General features: G+C 40.7%; 1 protein-coding gene and 1 non-coding gene across 2 annotated transcripts in view; one reads left to right on the top strand and one right to left on the bottom strand.

Moving 5' to 3' along the window:
• The window catches only part of LOC141910409 (potassium voltage-gated channel subfamily KQT member 1-like), a 68,875-nt gene extending 54,444 nt beyond the window's left edge, over nt 1–14,431 (bottom strand). Inside the window, 2 exon segments of the mRNA XM_074801148.1 lie at nt 10,442–10,670; nt 14,347–14,431. Coding sequence (XP_074657249.1) covers nt 10,442–10,668 — 227 coding nt within the window. The 5' untranslated portion in view covers nt 10,669–10,670; nt 14,347–14,431.
• On the top strand, nt 6,908–6,978 carry Trnag-gcc (transfer RNA glycine (anticodon GCC)). The gene has a single exon. It is a non-coding gene; the product is annotated as a tRNA-Gly (tRNA).
• Nucleotides 14,432–20,032: the final 5,601 nt, after the last annotated feature.

Genomic DNA, 20,032 nt, shown 5'->3' with positions numbered 1-20,032 from the left:
CTTTCCCTCTCTCCTTGCCCCTCGCCCTCTTCCTCTCCCCTCTCCCCTCCTCTCCCCCTCCCCCCTCTAAAAAGTCTATCGGCAGTATGCACTCTCTCAGTAAGTAGAGACACTGTCGTGTTGATGGATGGTGATACTTATCGCTAGGGTAATCCGTATCGTGTCAGATGCTGTCACCGATAAGATATAGTATCTATCACTGACCAGTCTCTCAGCAAGCTGCATACTTTCCTGAACTGTGGAACTGGGTCCTGAACTGTGGAACTGGGTCCAGAAATGTGGAACTGGGTCCTGAACTGTGGAACTGGGTCCTGAACTGTGGAACTGGGTCCTGAACTGTGGAACTGGATCCAGAAATGTGGAACTGGGTCCTGAACTGTGGAACTGGGTCCAGAAATGTGGAACTGGGTCCTGAACTGTGGAACTGGGTCCTGAACTGTGGAACTGGGTCCTGAACTGTGGAACTGGATCCAGAAATGTGGAACTGGGTCCTGAACTGTGGAACTGGGTCCTGAACTGTGGAACTGAGTCCTGAACTGTGGAACTGAGTCCTGAACTGTGGAACTGGGTCCTGAACTGTGGAACTGGGTCCTGAACTGTGGAACTGGATCCAGAAATGTGGAACTGGGTCCTGAACTGTGGAACTGGGTCCTGAACTGTGGAACTGGGTCCTGAACTGTGGAACTGGATCCAGAACTGTGGAACTGGGTCCTGAACTATGGAACTGGGTCCTGAACTGTAGAACTGGGTCCTGAACTGTGGAACTGGGTCCAGAAATGTGGAACTGGGTCCAGAAATGTGGAACTGGGTCCTGAACTGTGGAACTGGGTCCTGAACTGTGGAACTGGGTCCTGAACTGTGGAACTGGATCCAGAACTGTGGAACTGGGTCCTGAACTATGGAACTGGGTCCTGAACTGTAGAACTGGGTCCTGAACTGTGGAACTGGGTCCAGAACTGTGGAACTGGATCCTGAACTGTGGAACTGGGTCCTGAAGTGTAGAACTGGGTCCTGAACTGTGGAACTGGGTCCAGAACGGTGGGACTGGGTCCAGAACTGTGGAACTGGATCTTGTAATTACTGTGCAAAATAAATATATTCATTCATATATTCGATTGCGGAACTGGGTCCAGAACTGTGGAACTGGATCCTGAACTGTAGAACTGGATCCAGAACTGTGGAACTGGATCCAGAACTGTAGAACTGGATCCACAGAACTGTGGAACTGGATCCAGAACTGTAGAACTGGGTCCACAGAACTGTGGAACTGGGTCCACAGAACTGTGGAACTGGGTTCTGAACTGCGGAACTGATCCCGCTCTGTCAATGCTACACTGATTATGTTTACACAATCTCATGTATAATATTTAGTCTCTTCGAGATCATCTGTCGTTTGTCAACATAAAAAATGGCCGTCGGCAATTTATGTTGTACTACCAATTAGTAACAGCCTGCACTTTCTAACATAAACCGTTCCGGTTGGAAGTAGGACTGCTCCCATAAAATACATCCCTCAGCGTCTGACACATTCTACAAACCGTCCCGATGAAGGACGTGTTATACAATAAAATGCATCTCGGTCTAACACGTTAAAGACTCGCTTGGAATTTCACTGGTGATGTTGTAGTAAACTGGGAGCGGAGAGCTTGCTGCTGCTGCTGCTGCTGCTGCCGCCGCCGCCGCCGCCGCCGCTGCTGCTGCTGCTGCTGCTGCTGCAGCTGCTGGTCAAGAATGGTCGTTCAATGCAAGGTATTATGTGGTAGATAGCTTTGAGGTAAACCAGACACATTTGTTAGGATTTTTTACCAGTAGTTTTCCCTTGACCTTTAGGGTAATTTAGTACAACACAAGCTTTTCTAGAACCCTAGCGGCATAAAGGGGAAGATGATCTCGCTGCTGCTGCTGCCGCTGCCGCTACCGCCGCCACCGCTGCCGCTGCTGCTGCTGCTACTGCTGCTGCCGCTGCTGTTGCTATATTCATGTTTGACAAATGTTATTGAATTTCCGGATAAATAAATATTGACAAAATGTCGTTGAAACCGTTTTGCTGACGTACAAACGAAACGATGTTTTCAGGTATATTGCTTTTGATAATTATTCTATGTAGACACACAGAGATATTGTGGTGCAGTTCCAGTACGGTATTCGTCTGCTAAACTTGGTGACAATGAGGCTAAAATAACGGTCGTTGTATATTTGAATTTGCGAATTATATTATTTGACCACGGACCAGCACAAATCAAATTAAACCCGCACAACTGTGGAAAAAGATCCAGTGTCGAATTAAAACCACACAACTGTAAAACTGGGTGCAGATTAAATTAAACCCACACAACTGTGGAACGAACGAACGAACGAATTTCTCTCGAAATTAACTCCGCACTCTCGTGACGAGTGCATCGTCAGAGAATCAACAGGTTCCCAGAAAACCTTCATTACACCAGCGCCACCATCGATTTAACACCAGCGCCGCCTCCTAGCGGACCTTTCGATCCTAATTGGTACTAAGTTGATCCTAATACTAAGTTGACTTTAGCACCGATTACCACAGGAGGCTTCATACTAGCACCACCTAGCGGATCCTTAGTTGCAAAAGTAGCTTTGTCTTTTCAAATTATATTGTACCTAGAGGACTGATTTCACACCAGCGCCACCTAGCGGACCTTCGATTGCCACAGTTGGGGTAGGTTTCACGATTAACCATTGGAGAGAAGACTGGCAAGGTAGGTAACTATCTTTATTCCTTTGCGGCCTTTTTTTCAGGTGAAGGCTACAATCAGTTGAAACGTCGTTGAAACGTTTGCGATCAATATATTTGAATAATATTTTATATAAGAGGGATAAATTACGCCCTTTATCGGTGGTCTTGTCAGTCAGTCAGTCGCTACGAATCGAATTGAATTCTTCAGAAAGTATTATTCATCATCAGATCAGAAAAATATTTAGCGATGAAAATCTAAAAAAATCGATGAGAATGTATGTGTATATATAGTATTTAAGCGAGCATGCGTGCGCGCTCGCACATCACGCCTACAGCGGCGAAAATCGGGAATCGAACCCAAAACATCGATACCGAGTAACGTCTGCGTATTCAAACTGTATATACCGGAATTAATCTAATTCTTTACGTTAACCGGTGAAGAACGTGACGTGTTTTGTATCTAATCGATTCAGTGTGTACTGGGTTGACCTATCAAACAATTACAGTAATCATGGCCGAGTGCGCACGCGCGTGTGTGTAGACATTTGTAGTAAAAACTGGAGTTTCCTCTTTCGATTTATATTAAACAAACGTAGAAATTATTCCGCGCTGTTGAACGATTGTGCCGTGTGATACTAAAGCACAGACGCGTACTGCCCCGTAGCCCGTACTGCCCCGTAGCCCGTACTGCCCCGTAGCGCGTACTGCCCCGCAGCGCGTACTGCCCCGCATCGCGTACTGCCCCGCATCACGTACTGCCCCGCATCACGTACTGCCCCGCAGTGAGTACTGCCCCACATCGCGTACTGCCCCACATCACGTACTGCCCCGCATCACGTACTGCCCCGCATCACGCACTGCCCCGCATCACGTACTGCCCCGTAGCGCGTACTGCATTTCTGGAGAAAAAGTTCCGTATTTTCAATTTCAATATTTCATTCATACTAAAACGGTCTCAAGTGCAGGTAGGCTGGTGGGTGCTAGGGTGTGGAAGCCCTGAACGTGAATTGTGTTTTTAGTCTCACGGTTTCCATAGTGACGCTTTTGGTAAAACAACGAAATCCCTACAAACTTTCTCCACAAGACCCTGGAATTCGCGATACTATTCGAAATTGCAACCAAACTTTCGTTCTCGGTTTTATCGCTCGACTAGAAAAAGTAATCTCGGGGATCTTTTAAAAATTCTCGGTTATTTGATTGAATCTTGGGAGATGAAAGTACCGCACGCAGCAGGCGCGAAGCGGCGTCGGGTGTGCAGCGTGCGACGTCTCTGATTCAATTAATTCTCATACAACACGTCGACATCATTTAAACCTACGTGGCCGCGACGACTGCGCGAAAAATGATTGATAAAATAAAAACGCGACCAAGCGAAGCTCGATGGTAATAATAATAATCGTAATAATAATCCGAGTTAACTTCATTCTCGACTTGGCCGAGATATTATTGAGATACGGCGTTCAGGCGCGCGGAGTTATCGGGTACCGCGATTGACACGCGACGCGAAAAGTCAACGCGGTATGAAAGGAATTTGAAATTTAATATCGTCTTGTCAACTGGAGGTTCTGCCGCCATCGCCGCCGTCTGCGAAATGTGACAACGAGCAAAGTTTTAAGAATTTTCTAACGCGTAGTTTTTGTACAACACTGCATCGTAGCGCCATCTGTGCGCCATCTTAAATGCGATCATGTACTATATACCCGATAGGTCACCGCACCGTAATGTGGCGCCATCTACCGTGCGTATCCCATTTGAATGTAATTTGCATACGACCCCAGGACTATGTGCGTGGGCTGAAAACAGAGAGGAATTGCACCGCGCATGATAACAAATTGGACCAGTGGATTTATATAAATAATTCAAACCAAAAGAACAGCAACGAAAAAATTGAAAATCGATAAACATTTTTAACGGTTTGTATTATTATTATTAATATCTCGCAGCTGCACAGGTCTCCCCAGTTCTTTAGACTTTCGAATATTCAGATCTCATCTGGGAATGTGTGGTTGCTCTACGGTTGGTTTAAGATACCCGGTGGATGAATAGTACCATTCTAATTACTTTGGACCATTCTAAGGTCATTTTAGTTCCATAGCCAATCTAACAACTTAAGACCAGTCTAAGCTCATTTTAGTTCTATAACCAATCTAACAACTTAAGACCAGTGTAAACTCATTTTAGTTCTATAACCAATCTAACAACTTAAGACCAGTCTAAGCTCATTTTAGTTCTATAACCAATCTAACAACTTAAGACCAGTCTAAGCTCATTTTAGTTCTATAGCCAATCTAACAACTTAAGACCAGTCTAAGCTAATTTTAGTTCTATTACCAATCTAACAACTTAAAACCAGTGTAAACTCATTTTAGTTCTATAACCAATCTAACAACTTAAGACCAGTCTAAGCTCATTTTAGTTCTATAACCAATCTAACAACTTAAGACCAGTCTAAACTCATTTTAGTTCTATAACCAATCTAACAACTTAAGACCAGTCTAAGCTCATTTTAGTTCTATAACCAATCTAACAACTTAAGACCAGTCTAAACTCATTTTGGTTCTATAAACAATCTAACAACTTAAGACCAGTCTAAGCTCATTTTAGTTCTATAACCAATCTAACAACTTAAGACCAGTCTAAGCTCATTTTAGTTCTATAGCCAATCTAACAACTTAAGACCAGTCTAAGCTCATTCTAGTTCTATAAACAATCTAACAACTTAAGACCAGTCTAAGCTCATTTTAGTTCTATAGCCAATCTAACAACTTAAGACCAGTCTAAGCTCATTCTAGTTCTATAAACAATCTAACAACTTAAGACCAGTCTAAGCTCATTTTAGTTCTATAGCCAATCTAACAACTTAAGACCAGTCTAAGCTCATTTTAGTTCTATAGCCAATCTAACAACTTAAGACCAGTCTAAACTCATTCTAGTTCTATAACCAATCTAACAACTTAAGACCAGTCTAAGCTCATTTTAGTTCCATAGCCAATCTAACAACTTAAGACCAGTCTAAGCTCATTTTAGTTCTATAGCCAATCTAACAACTTAAGACCAGTCTAAGCTCATTTTAGTTCTATAGCCAATCTAACAACTTAAGACCAGTCTAAACTCATTTTGGTTCTATAACCAATCTAACAACTTAAGACCAGTCTAAGCTCATTTTAGTTCTATAACCAATCTAACAACTTAAGACCAGTCTAAACTCATTTTAGTTCTATAGCCAATCTAACAAGGACCTGTCCATTTTTCCAGTATCGACTCCGGTGGGTTATAACATTTTGATTCGGGTTCACGAGGTCGACCCTCAACACGAACTTAGCTTGTGTTATAACAACTGCGGTATCGATCGTGATAATGATTCTACCTCGGTAGCGAGTGGCACTTATAAAACCCTCTGCCTCACAACAACAGCCGCCGCACCCGGAGAGAGATTGTTAGTGAAATCCAGACTCGATTGGATTTTTTTCCAAATGCACGCGATCTAATTTAATTGACGTATTAGAATGGTTTGTTAAATCAATATTGAAGTACCGTGGATAGGGAGGTTCTGCTTCTGGTGCTGCCATTACTGGTACTTTTTGCTGGTACTGGTGGTACTGGTGCTAATTTTACTGGTACTGGTGCTAGGTACCGGTGTTGATGATGCTGGTGCTGGTGCCGTTGCTGTTGCTGCTGCTGCCGCAGGTACTGGCTTTGCGAACGATTGATTTTTAGGCATTGTATCAGGTTTAAGGTATCTTAGATACTTACTCCATAAATATGTTTAGGAAGTGTTTGTGCTTCGGGCTGGCAGCGCAACTTAGAAAGATATGAATTTTTTCATATATCCACTTCAATCGATATGGAATTTCTATGTATTCTGTAGATGATGTTTTTAAAGACGAATAATTAAAAATGAAGAATATCAATTTCTTTCTGTCCTTGAAATATGGCACTATGACAATTCACACCTCTCATTTCTTCGATTTTGACTTAAATTTTGTCTCTCGACCGCCATGGCACTTAACGCGTCATAATGGACGTCACGATGATTAACGGACGCCCGCGCAGGCGGTACACCGATGACAGAAAGGTCACGCGTACTCTACGCACATGTACAATACACTCGACGCCTTCGGAGGTCTATAGGTCGCGGTGGTGACGTCAGTGCAACTGTCGAGCGAAGTCTATATAGAGATTTTAATCAAGGCTTGTCACCAAGAAGCATCGGTGGTTCAGTGGTAGAATTCTCGCCTGCCACGCGGGGGGCCCGGGTTCGATTCCCGGCCGATGCATGAATCATTTTTACATCTAAGATGTGGCACGCTGCCACAATCATTTCTGTCTGATGCAATATATTTTGTGTCTAGATTAAGGTCACCATTCCGTAATTCAAACTGGTTCTATCGATTTTCTAACGGTTATAACGTATACCTCTTACGATTTGACACAGCGCGGCAATTAAATGGTATATCGCCGTAAATAGAACAGGTGCGGCAACAACAGGTGCGCTTAATTTGAAATTCAAATCGAACGGTTGCACTCGACAACAACGATGACATCTGTTGTACTTTAAAACGCCTGAATACGCACAGACTGACTCCAATTATAGCAATACTCGAACGTTAGATGTTAGAGATTCCCGACTTGAAAAGCGAAAAAAAAACACGTTTCCTTAATTATTTTCCTAACGCGAATCGATTTTTAGGAAGGAGAGAAGGAAATGTCAAAATACTCGAAGAAGAGTAATTTCAGAGATTGGTCGATAACGCGCGGCATGACGGTGCGCCGTTAATTGAGTACCTACGACTGTGCTGCTGTAATACAGTATAAGTATGTCATCAACATCGAGCTTAAATTTACCGACAAATTTTCCATACGAGATTTTTTTGTCGTCGCAGAAGTTTCTATTCGCCCTAATTCCAGGTCATTGACGCTGCTCGTATTTCGCGCCACCTAGCGGAATTTCACACGATAGCGCCACCTAGCGGACAGCCCTCGATTTAATTGTCACAGTTGCACGGTACTATCGAGCCTCTATTGGTTATCGATTAGAAAATCATCGCGAGCACTAGAACGCCTCTAGCGGACCCTCGATTGCCACAGTAACATTTCGTGTAAAACCTACTTAACATTAGCGCCGCCTAGCGGACCTCCGAAATACCGATGTACCAGTGCGTGTTAAAGACTGACATTTACACATTTTCCTCAACACTAGCGCCACCTAGTGGAACTTAGCATTAGTAGCATTACCAGTTTGTTTAGAAGGCTGATTTCACACTAGCGCCACCTAGCACATACTCGATATCAATTCCCTAATTACTGATTTAATTCTTCTAAGCTATTTTCCGAATCCTCGAAGTCGATCGAATAACGATCACTGGTGTTTGATCACTCGAATTGCACCTATTAAAACTGATCGCTTCTGTAACGAAGTAAACGATGGCGGGGAATCCCCACTGGGGGAAACCCCGCGAGGGTCGCTGCAATACATCGGCGCATACATAATAGATATTTAAATCTCGAGATTTCTCGTTAATGAATTGCGAGAATGTACGTGAATCGGGTATAAAATTATCAACAGGGGAACACGCGCGTGTGCGTGAACGACGAGTTACCTCTGGATCATCGACAGAGTTGTGTAATCAACTCGTATTCGATCGAGTACATGGCCTTTATAACGGACGGGGACAATATGTCAATTTTTTAATGGTAAATATATAACGCCGCGCGCGCACGCGAACTGAATTCGAAATTCAAAACCGTTGGGAAATATATGGAACAATGCTGCTGCTGCTGCTGCTGCTGCTGCTGCTGATGCTGCTGATGCTGATGATGGTATCGTTGTTTTGAGTTTTCAATTCTATTCTAGATGCGCAAATTATTGCAAATCGGTTCATTTACATTTGCATCATTATGAACTACGTACAATGTGGGAAAAATATAATTACCGACCGAGGTTTGGCACACCAGACTAAACTGACCGGTAAGCCAAGGTTTGGCACACCAGACTAAACTGACCGGTAAGCCAAGGTTTGGCACACCAGACTAAACTGACCGGTAAGCCAAGGTTTGGCACACCAGACTAAACTGACCGGTAAGCCAAGGTTTGGCACACCAGACTAAACTGACCGGTAAGCCAAGGTTTGGCACACCAGACCAAACTGACCGGTAAGCCAAGGTTTGGCACGCCAGACTAAACTAACCGGTAAGCCAAGGTTTGGCACACCAGACTAAACTGACCGGTAAGCCAAGGTTTGGCACACCAGACCAAACTGACCGGTAAGCCAAGGTTTGGCACACCAGACTAATCTAACCGGTAAGCCACGGTTTGGCACACCAGACTAAACTGACCGGTAAGCCAAGGTTTGGCACACCAGACTAAACTGACCAGTAAGCCAAGGTTTGGCACACCAGACTAAACCGACCGGTAAGCCAAGGTTTGGCACACCAGACTAAACCGACCGGTAAGCCAAGGTTTGGCACACCAGACTAAACTGACCGGTAAGCCAAGGTTTGGCACACCAGACTTAACTGACCGGAAAGCCAAGGGTTGGCACACCAGACTAAACTGACCGGTAAGCCAAGGTTTGGCACACCAGACTAACCTCCCCCTCCCCTCTTTCCCCTCTCGATATGAAATGTTTCCAATTTTTAGAGCGTAAAATACAAGCTACTGCTGACTAAAATCATAATTTGACGGCCATTTGACGTCCGGTATGACACATAACACATGTTTGTGTTTATGTGGAAACTAACTTCAGATTTTTCAAAGCTAAAATTGTTTGCATTATCAGTTCTACGCGGTTTTTTTTCGCCGGTAACTTTTTAAACATCTATCGCAAACAAAAGTAGAGACATTAAACGCCGCATAGCCTGTGGCGGAACGTAGAATAAATATGCTTATACATAACTGATGGCGGTGTTAAATTTTGCGGTGATATGGAATACGAATGGTAGAGATAATGAATAAATATAGTAATTAATGAGAGAACTAGGGCGGCGTTCGCTAATGAGGGAGTTACCGAAGGTCGATTAGTATACAACGCCGTACATAGTCTCTATAGATATCTCCTCACTGTCAATTCAGCCACGCAATAACAAACTAATCAGTCGAACGACACACCAGGGGGCGCGCACCTGGGGGTGGTTGGCACGTTGCTAGGAATTCGATTGACCATCCGCCGGATAGCGGTAGATAGGGTTGTAGAACAACTATGGAACTGGATTCTGGTGATAGATGAATTTTCTGTGGCCACCAGGAACCCGGACCGACCAGGATACGAACCCATGAGCTCTAGATTGATCGGCGGCTTATACCACTCGGCCAATGCCAGGGTCGGGGCCTTTACAGAAGAATCTATTTCGCTGTATCGCTGTTAAAACCTACACAGAAGAATCTATTTCGTTGTATCGCTGTTGAAAATTAAATTTCCACGAAAAAATATCTCAATTCGATATTCGTCACCATAAATCATTGAAAGTAGGGATTACTCTCACTGGGATTACAGCTCCCGGTAATCAATTATAACTTTACCGTAAAAATGATATTCGCATTTCTAGATATATCGACTCACATTCTCAAAATCTCAAAAATGATTAAGCTGAGTTGATCGAAAAAGACGAGCAATGATCTAGTAACAATGTGAATTTAAGAACTGTTTTGAGCGCTGCTCGGCTACGATCTGAAATAATTTCAGTCTGGTGAAAATCAGATTTTAAAAATAAAGAAATTCTAGAAATTCTAATTCTACTTACACAAGTAAATGATAAGTGATAGATTTCCAGTCTTTCGGCCGCTCCAGAAAATTGTAAACTTTAGCCTGTAATCGCCTGTATCGTATATCCCTTTTGTGGGCCTTGTAATTAATAGGTTTACCCAGCAGCGATAGTCTAGGTTCCCTTAAACGCGAACGTTTGATACCGCCATCTTGTTTATCAAATCCGTCAATGCGTTTAATCGAATTCCGTTCTAGTTCTTCCATTCCTGAAAAACGAAAATAATTAATGAAATTCATTTAAAATTCATTGAAATAATACGTAAAATATTTTCAAGACTATAAGTCCTATCATCATCTTTATTTTCCTTTACAATTTCATTTAACTATAAAGTAATATCACTATCGCCCGTGATACACTGATAAACATGGATAGAAATTTCAATATAAGTCTATAGATAAATGGATAAATAAATTGATATATTTCACATTATACATGAACAGAAATAGACTGGGAGGGAACAGTAAAAAGCAGATATTAAGTCACTTCACACGAATGTTCGGAAATCATGGCTAGTCAGTAGAATAGCCCGGTATAACCATCCTCGCTCGCTTGCCAGGGGTCCGGTATCTCCCCGAACTCGCTTACACCAGCGCCCCCTGGCCTCATCGGATGAGTTGCACGCTGCGCGTTATGCCGATAGACCAGTGAGGAAACTAGGATCCGAACCAATGAATCCTGTAGTGATGAGGTCTGATTGACCGGCGGCTTGTTCACCCAAAGTCGTTTATTCAGAATTGATTACACCCCGTTTACAAATTTAGAAGATTAAACACGAAATTTATTCATCAAAATTCAGAATAAGAAATTAGCTGACGCATTTTCACTCTCCCTCTCTTTCTAGAGAGGCCATCATCAGGTGTGAAACTCAGGAATTCACTTGTTCCGCTGTTTATAAAAAGATCCTTTGTTTTATGTATTTATTCACACCTGGCGAAGGCCTCTAGTAACAGTTCGAGTGTATCTTGAGTTTCCTAATTTAATTCTTGGAGTTTAATTTCCTATTTTTTAGTATTCTTCAAATTTATATAGTTTGTTTAATCTATTCTCCACGTCTGAGTGGACCGAGATATTCTATTATTACCAATAGTCTCTTTAACTTTTGATTTAGGAAATTAATTTCATTTCTAATGTTTCAAATTTATATATAGAATCTGTTCTACCCGTCTGAGTGAACCGGACTGTTTTATTATTACCAATAGCCTCTTAAACCTTTGATATAGTTAATAAATTTCATTTTCAATGTTTTAGATTTATAAATAGTTGGTTTTTATTCTACCATGCATTATCTCCACGCGTATCGTACGGGGCTATTATTCTATTAAAAGATAAAATCGAAATGTAACCACGGGAAACCGCATGTTACATTGTTGTATGATAATTATACTACAAATAGCTATTTCAGTATCACACCGGCGAATATAGTTCATAAATCATCTCAGTTCATCGAAAATATTCAAATATAACAATATAACGCCGCGTTGAAACTATTTATAGGCTGTTCCCGTATCATATCACCGACAAATTAATTATCAATAACACACTTAGCAGCGGTAGTTTTTTTACGCCCTATTTTCATCGAGATTTTTTACGTTTGAAAACAGAAAAATCGATATTACATGTATTCCGACAATGGATTCATTTCTGTGAGAACGTTAACGTGAAAAAGCGAGATCGGACGTGATATAACGAGACAAATTTAAACACGCAAGTTCGATACAATATCATCTGATTTTGATCACGAGCCTTTTGAAATGTTTTTTTTTAATGTTGTCAATATTTTTAGAAAAAAGGGATTTTTTTCTAAAATCTATTTTTAATGAACAACACATTCTAGCATAAAACCCTTCTGGATCCAGTTCCATAATTATTTGAGTTAGAGTTTAAACTATAAATTGAATTGAGATTAGTTCAGTTTCGATGAGTTTGAATCTTTACTCACAACTGATCCGGTTCAACAGATGATAGACTTAGAATTCGGATTCTGGGAACGTTAATTGGATTTATAAATTGGATAAAGTAAAGGATTCAATTCCACAGTTACAAAATGCGGAACTGAATCCAGAACCTGTGGAACTGAGTCCAGAACTGTGGAACTGAGTCCAGAACTGTGGAACTGAGTCCGGAACTGTGGAACTGGATCCAGAACTGTGGCACTGGATCCAGAACTGTGGAACTGGGTTCAGAGCTTTGGAACTGGATCTAGAACTGTGGAACTGGATTCAGAACTGTGGAACTGGGTCAAGGACTGTGGAACTGAGTCCAGCACTGTGGAACTTGGTTCAGAACTGTTGAACTGGGTTCAGAACTGTGGAACTGAGTCCAGAACTGTTGAACTGGGTTCAGAGCTTTGGAACTGGTTCCAGATAAAAATTGTGTTAATAATGCCATTTTGTATTATCAACTATCCACTGGTTACCTTTATGACCCTCTCACCAACTGCCGGTCATGGCGATGTTTATAAATCACATTCGTAAAAGATGACAAAAACCAACCGTTAAATCGTTACTTAAATCGTGTACATCCTTAAAACGTGTGCCGCAATCTGTGAATATGCGCGCGATGTGTGCTATTTATCCGGTAAATCGAGTAACCGGTACCAGCAGCGGTGATAGTTGGGGGCCTACAATACGACAGATTGACTATAGCTGCGGCTTTTTGTGTTGACATTAACGAAAAAATTGTTCGAAAAAAACCAACGCGCGTGCACAAAAAGGAGATATATTCGTTTCTTGCCTATTTTGCCCACCTTCTCTTGTCTATTTTGCCCACTTTCTCTTGTCTATTTCGCCTCCTTTCTCTTGCCTATTTTGCCTCCTTTCTCTTGCCTATTTTGCCCACCTTCTCTTGTCTATTTTGCCCACCTTCTCTTGCCTATTTCGCCTAATTTCTCTTGCCTATTTTGCCTCCTTTCTCTTGCCTATTTTGCCCACTTTCTTTGCCTATTTTGCCTACTTTATCCTGCCTATTTTGCCTACTTATGATGGTATCGAAGATACTGCACTTGTTGGCCTGCAAAAGCGTCAAACTCTTGTGTAGTTCCCGAATTGAAAGGTGCTATACTATAGCCTAATCCTCCACTTTATATCAGAATATTTCATAATTTCTATAATTTTTATCTCTTAATGAGTAAATGTAAAGTTTTATCGAAATAGATTATCATTGTTATCATTATAATAGTAATTATTATCATCAATATTTTTGTCCTGAATTTCCTACAATTGTGGTCAGTTATTGGTGGTTCGAAGATATACCGCATTTGCAATGGTCTTCAAGATCCTGAATTTTCTGGTCGGCGAAAATGCTGCGTTTGCTGTTTATCAGTTGCCTAAAAATCTCGAAGTTCCGGGTCGCGAAAATAGTGTTAACAATCCTGATTTCCTGGTTTCGGAAATGCTGCATTCGTCGGCGGTGGTCATAGCATCAAACTCCTCGATTTTCTAGCTTTGAAGATGCTGCATTTTGTTGGTTACAGATTGTCTTAAGACGCATTAGTTGACCAACAATATAGCATTTTAAATCTTCTCTTAAAACAGATGCTGCATTTGTTTCCTGTTTTTACGAATAGCGCTAAAATCCTGAATTCACTACGGAGACGCCGTTGAATTCGACCCGCTAAATTAGAAACAATAAATCTTAATCCGGACACGTCCGTGATGTTCACAAATACCGCGCATACAGATTCTAATTCCCCTTGTCGCGTTGAGAGACTCGCATCAAGCTCTGCGCGATAGTCAATTATAAGCGACCTATATAACCTGGTGTAGTATATTAATCCCGGTTAACAATTGAAATTATATTAATCCATTGTAACGAGCTGAAAAAAAATGACGACATCTGAACAGATCAAAATTAAAAACGTAGTTGTTTGCTCTGTTACTGACCTATAAACTCAACTTTGAGCGTCTTACGTTCTGGTTTATACGGCGAACTACCGGGACTAGTGACATCTGTGGCCGGGTTGAAATATCCTCCGCTTACGTGAGATCTGATTATTCCCGTTACGTTACCGCTGCCACTCTTACTACTGATACCGCTGCCGCCGCTGCCGGAACGTCGCGTTACCGGAGCGTTGACGCTTAACGCTACCGTACTGCCGTCTAAAACGTTATCGTTAGTTACGACGTCATCGTCGTCGCTATCGCTGCTGCAAGCGCTAACGCTGAATTTTACGTCGGGTCGATGTTTCGACGTCATCTTAGATTATAAATCCAGCGTTTACGTGTATTACGTCACACGAAAAGAAAACAAATTTATAAAACGTCCCGGAACGTCATATTTGTTTTACAACAATCGACGCTTTAAATCAACGCCGGTGACGGTTTCTGAAGACGTTCATTTTTGCAACAACGAACGTATGATTAACGAAACAATATCAGTGAAGCGTTAACCCCTACAGCTCCCCGGATATTCACCGTGATACTAAAATACGACATAAATACACAATTATGTACATCACCGCAGTTTTTTCTTTTTTTAGATCGAACAGCCTGTAATTCTTTTACGCATAAATTACCATATTTATTATCACGTGACTCGGCTAGAATCTCTAGTTCATCGCGGTCACATTTTATTATGGAAAAGCCGCGTTCGGTTCAAGCTCTTGGCCCCGAACGATTTGGCCCGAAAATGTGTCATTTCTACAAAAAAGAAATTGACGCGTTCACGTTTAGGCAACAATGGCGGGTATTGTTTAATAGCGGTTGTTAACGTTGTGTTTTTTAATGCAGCGTTAACGTATGTGTAACTGTTGCGTGTTGGCGTCGATTTTAACGTTGATTAAAGCGCTGTATACGTTGCACCGCCGCCGCCGTCGCCGCCAATCTCGAGCGTTAATTGAAAAACGTTGCCAGCGTAATTAATCCGGGAACAACTCGCACTGTTATCATCGACTATATTCTACTCGTGTTATTCTACGCGTCAGCAACAATCAAAATTGATCTCTATTATAAACAGCACGATAATCTCAATTATTCCAAATCAAACTTAATCCTCTTCGACTTGTTCACGGAATTTCGCGTTTTTTATTTCAATTGTTCGAGGAATATTTTGTCGGATATTCCTAGTGCCGGTTGGATCCGTCGCTGCTGATCTTCGATTCGTGATCGTGTGAATATCGAATCGATAGATATCTGAAAATAAAGATAATAACATATGATAATGAATAAATCTCAGTAATTAACAGTAATTAACAGGAAATTTGTCAGGCATCCCCCTCCAGGCTACAGGGTGAATGTCGGGCACCCTCCTTTAGCCCTTTTGAATCTGACTTTGTTTCGTCTAACTGAACTAAAAGGGGGCGCTGTAGAAGGACAGGAAAGGTTGAGGGTACTGTTTATTCGAAACTAGGTTCTTCGATTCTTATATCTAACTAACACGACCAAGAGATGACCTGGCCTGAATTAAAGCTATTAATACTGGGTTTAGGTTATTTAGACTGGATTTAGGTTATCTAGGCTAGATTAAGGTTATTTATAGGGTAGATCTTAATTGGTCGAGAAAAATAAAACTTGAATTTGACGAATAAAACATCGACTAATTATTTCTTATTGATTGATTGTGTTGATCTAGTTTTCATTTAGATCGATAAATCTATTGCAACTTGAAAAAGTAATCGAACAAATTTCCGCTAGATGGCGTATGCATCTTTGACGCCACAAAATCTCTTGTAAAATCGAACCGGACATCGATGGTGTCGTGTTCAGCTCAATGAGACCCTTCATTTTTAGTATTTTATATCATCTTTACAACACGGACTCGGCGAGTGTTTCGTCAATGTCTATTTGCGTGACGTGCCCAGACGAACAGTACAAAACCATTTCTCAGACTTTTAAGACTTTCTTTTTGTGGTGCTGTCACAGATATTGGAACCATTACGAACAGATGCGACCAGCGACCTAGATCGTTCTGATATATTCTGATATATTTTATCGCAACAATTTGAACAGAAGTTCGTGTAAATACTGGTATAGCCGTTTTATGCAGATTTAACGGCAATAGACTCCCAGTGTAATTAGTACTGTTTGCAGTCTGTTTTAACGCCGCCGACATCGGCAGTAAGAACAGTAGTAAAATTAAAACAATGTTCGTGATACGAAATAATGAACGGTTTCGACATTTTTAGACTCAATTCTATGAGTGATTTCAAAGTTTTTCTCAAAAAACTTTTTTTCGAGTCGAACGTCACTACTCTCTTAGTTTTAGAAAATAGCTCATAGAATCGAGTCTAAACGTCACTACTCTCTTAGTTTCTGAAAATGTCTCATAGAATCGAGTCTAAACGTCACTACTGTCTTAGTTTCTGAAAATGTCTCATAGAATCGAGTCTAAACGTCACTACTCTCTTAGTTTTGAAAATGTCTCATAGAATCGAGTCTAAACGTCACTGCTCTCTTAGTTTCTGAAAATGTCTCATAGAATCGAGTCTAAACGTCACTACTCTCTTAGTTTCTGAAAATGTCTCATATAATTGAGTCAAAACGTCACTACTGTCTTAGTTTCTGAAAATGTATCATAGAATCGAGTCTAAACGTCACTACTGTCTTAGTTTCCGAAAATGTCTCATAGAATCGAGTCTAAACGTCACTACTGTCTTAGTTTCTGAAAATGTATCATAGAATTGAGTCAAAACGTCACTACTCTCTTAGTTTCTGAAAATGTCTCATAGAATCGAGTCTAAACGTCACTACTCTCTTAGTTTCTGAAAATGTCTCATAGAATTGAGTCTAAACGTCACTAATCTCTTAGTTTCTGAAAATGTCTCATAGAATCGAGTCTAAACGTCACTACTCTCTCAGTTTTTGAAAATGTCTCATAGAATCGAGTCTAAACGTCACTACTCTCTTAGTTTCTGAAAATGTCTCATAGAATCGAATCAAAACGTCACTACTCTCTTAGTTTCTGAAAATGTCTCATAGAATTGAGTCTAAACGTCACTACTCTCTTAGTTTCTGAAAATGTCTCATAGAATTGAGTCTAAACGTCACTACTCTCTTAGTTTCTGAAAATGTCTCATAGAATTGAGTCCAAACGTCACTACTCTCTTAGTTTTTGAAATTGTCTCATAGAATTAAGTCGATACTTACTCCCTTAGTGAATATCTTCATAATATTGTGAGTTTTTTTCCAAGTCTATACGTGATAATCCACCGGGGGTAGAATGTATGTTCGAAAAATGAAAAAAAGAACATTTTTCTCTCTCTCCCTCTCTCTCACACTCTGGAGATTGATTGATAAACGATTATCAGAATAATAACAATACGCCTGCGCGCGAGAGAGTGAGTATTAGTATCGTACGGTTGTGATATTGATTAATCAGTATTTCAGTAATACATCTGGATCCGATGGACTCATGCAGAAAAAAAACTGATATTACGAAAAGGCACGTGTATAGTCGAGAAGGCTAATTACTAGATAACGATAAACGATTTATCGGTTTTTTAAGCCTGGATTAGGGACCTGTTTTGAACGTATAGAAAATACGCAACTTAGACGCCGCTTTAACTTAAACCAAACCCTCGAGGGCCCCTTCTACAGCCGTGGTTTAGAACAAGGAATATCTAGGATCTAATAGTTTTGGTTCCTTGGCCAATCCATTAATGTTAGACCAGTATTAGCTTAAGCTCGGTTCTATAGCCAATCTAACAACTTAAGACCAGTCTAAACCCATTTTGATTCTATAACCAATCTAACAACTTAAGACCAGTCTAAGCTCATTTTAGTTCTATAACCAATCTAACAACTGAAGACCAGTCTAAGCTCATTTTAGTTCTATAACCAATCTAACAACTTAAGACCAGTCTAAACTCATTTTGATTCTATAACCAATCTAACAACTTAAGACCAGTCTCAGCTCATTTTAGTTCTATAACCAATCTAACAACTTAAGACCAGTCTAAACTCATTTTAGTTCTATAACCAATCTAACAACTTAAGACCAGTCTAAACTCATTTTGATTCTATAACCAATCTAACAACTTAAGACCAGTCTTGGCTCATTTTAGTTCAATAACCAATCTAACAACTTAAGACCAGTCTCAGCTCATTTTAGTTCTATAACCAATCTAACAACTTAAGACCAGTCTAAACTCATTTTAGTTCTATAACCAATCTAACAACTTAAGACCAGTCTAAACTCATTTTGATTCTATAACCAATCTAACAACTTAAGACCAGTCTTGGCTCATTTTAGTTCTATAACCAATCTAACAACTTAAGACCAGTCTCAGCTCATTTTAGTTCTATAACCAATCTAACAACTTAAGACCAGTCTAAGCTCATTTTGGTTCTATAACCGATCTAACAACTTAAGACCAGTCTCAGCTCATGTTAGTTCTATAACCAATCTAACAACTTAAGACCAGTCTAAGCTCATTTTGGTTCTATAACCAATCTAACAACTTAAGACCAGTCTTGGCTCATTTTAGTTCTATAACCAATCTATCAACTTAAGACCAGTCTAAGCTCATTTTGGTTCTATAACCAATCTAACAACTTAAGACCAGTCTTGGCTCATTTTGGTTCTATAACCAATCTAACAACTTAAGACCAGTCTAAGCTCATTTTGGTTCTATAACCGATCTAACAACTTAAGACCAGTCTCAGCTCATGTTAGTTCTATAACCAATCTAACAACTTAAGACCAGTCTAAGCTCATTTTGGTTCTATAACCAATCTAACAACTTTAGACCAGTCTAAACTCATTTTGGTTCTATAACCAATCTAACAACTTAAGACCAGTCTAAACTCATTTCAGTTCTATAACCAATCTAACGACTTAAGACCAGTCTAAGCTCATTTTGGTTCTATAACCAATCTAACAACTTAAGACCAGTCTTGGCTCATGAACGCTAAATCGTTGTAGAGTCCACGGTTCATTTTATCTCTAACCAGTTCATTTTACCTCTAAAACTGTTTGCTTCCTATAAGTTGCGTCCGTGCGTCCACCAGTCCCTAATCTAAAACAGGTCGCGTAAGTAGAAGATGATACCACAATGTATTACGCGTATATATTGTATTATATTGCATGTAGGGTGATTCTATTGTACGGCACGCCGTAATAAATTAATAAAATAATAATGTGTCAGATATAATCTGACAGACACGTGACACACTGGTCCAAATTCGAATTGATGACACAATGTTGTCTGGTAATGACCGCCGAAATGGTTAACAATTTACTACCAACACACGCTATACCATTACCAAGGGTAGTTCATAAATCTATACTTGAGAAAGAATTGTGACATAATTTCAGGGTATATTTGGAAGGATAGGGCGGGTCCAGGGTCTCTACCTGAGAGGGAATTGTGACATAGTTTAGGGTATATTTGGAAGTAAAGGGCGGGTCCAGGGTCTCTACCTGAGAGGGAATTGTGACATAGTTTAGGGTATATATGGAAGGTTATTGGCTAAGTTACTCACTTTGAAGGTTTGTGTTGCGGAAGCTCTCGCGTCAAATATGGAGTTTAGTTTTGATGAAAAATTTTGAGCTGAAATTAATGAGTATGTGAAACCGGACCCAGGGGGAGGTGTACATAGCACATCCACCCTTCCCCTCACCTGCCGCAGC

This window comes from Tubulanus polymorphus, chromosome 8, assembly GCF_964204645.1.
Source record: "Tubulanus polymorphus chromosome 8, tnTubPoly1.2, whole genome shotgun sequence".
Lineage (NCBI taxonomy): Eukaryota > Metazoa > Nemertea > Palaeonemertea > Tubulaniformes > Tubulanidae > Tubulanus > Tubulanus polymorphus.
The sequence above is the reverse complement of the archived record's forward strand: the minus strand, read 5'-3'. Positions and strand labels throughout refer to the sequence as shown.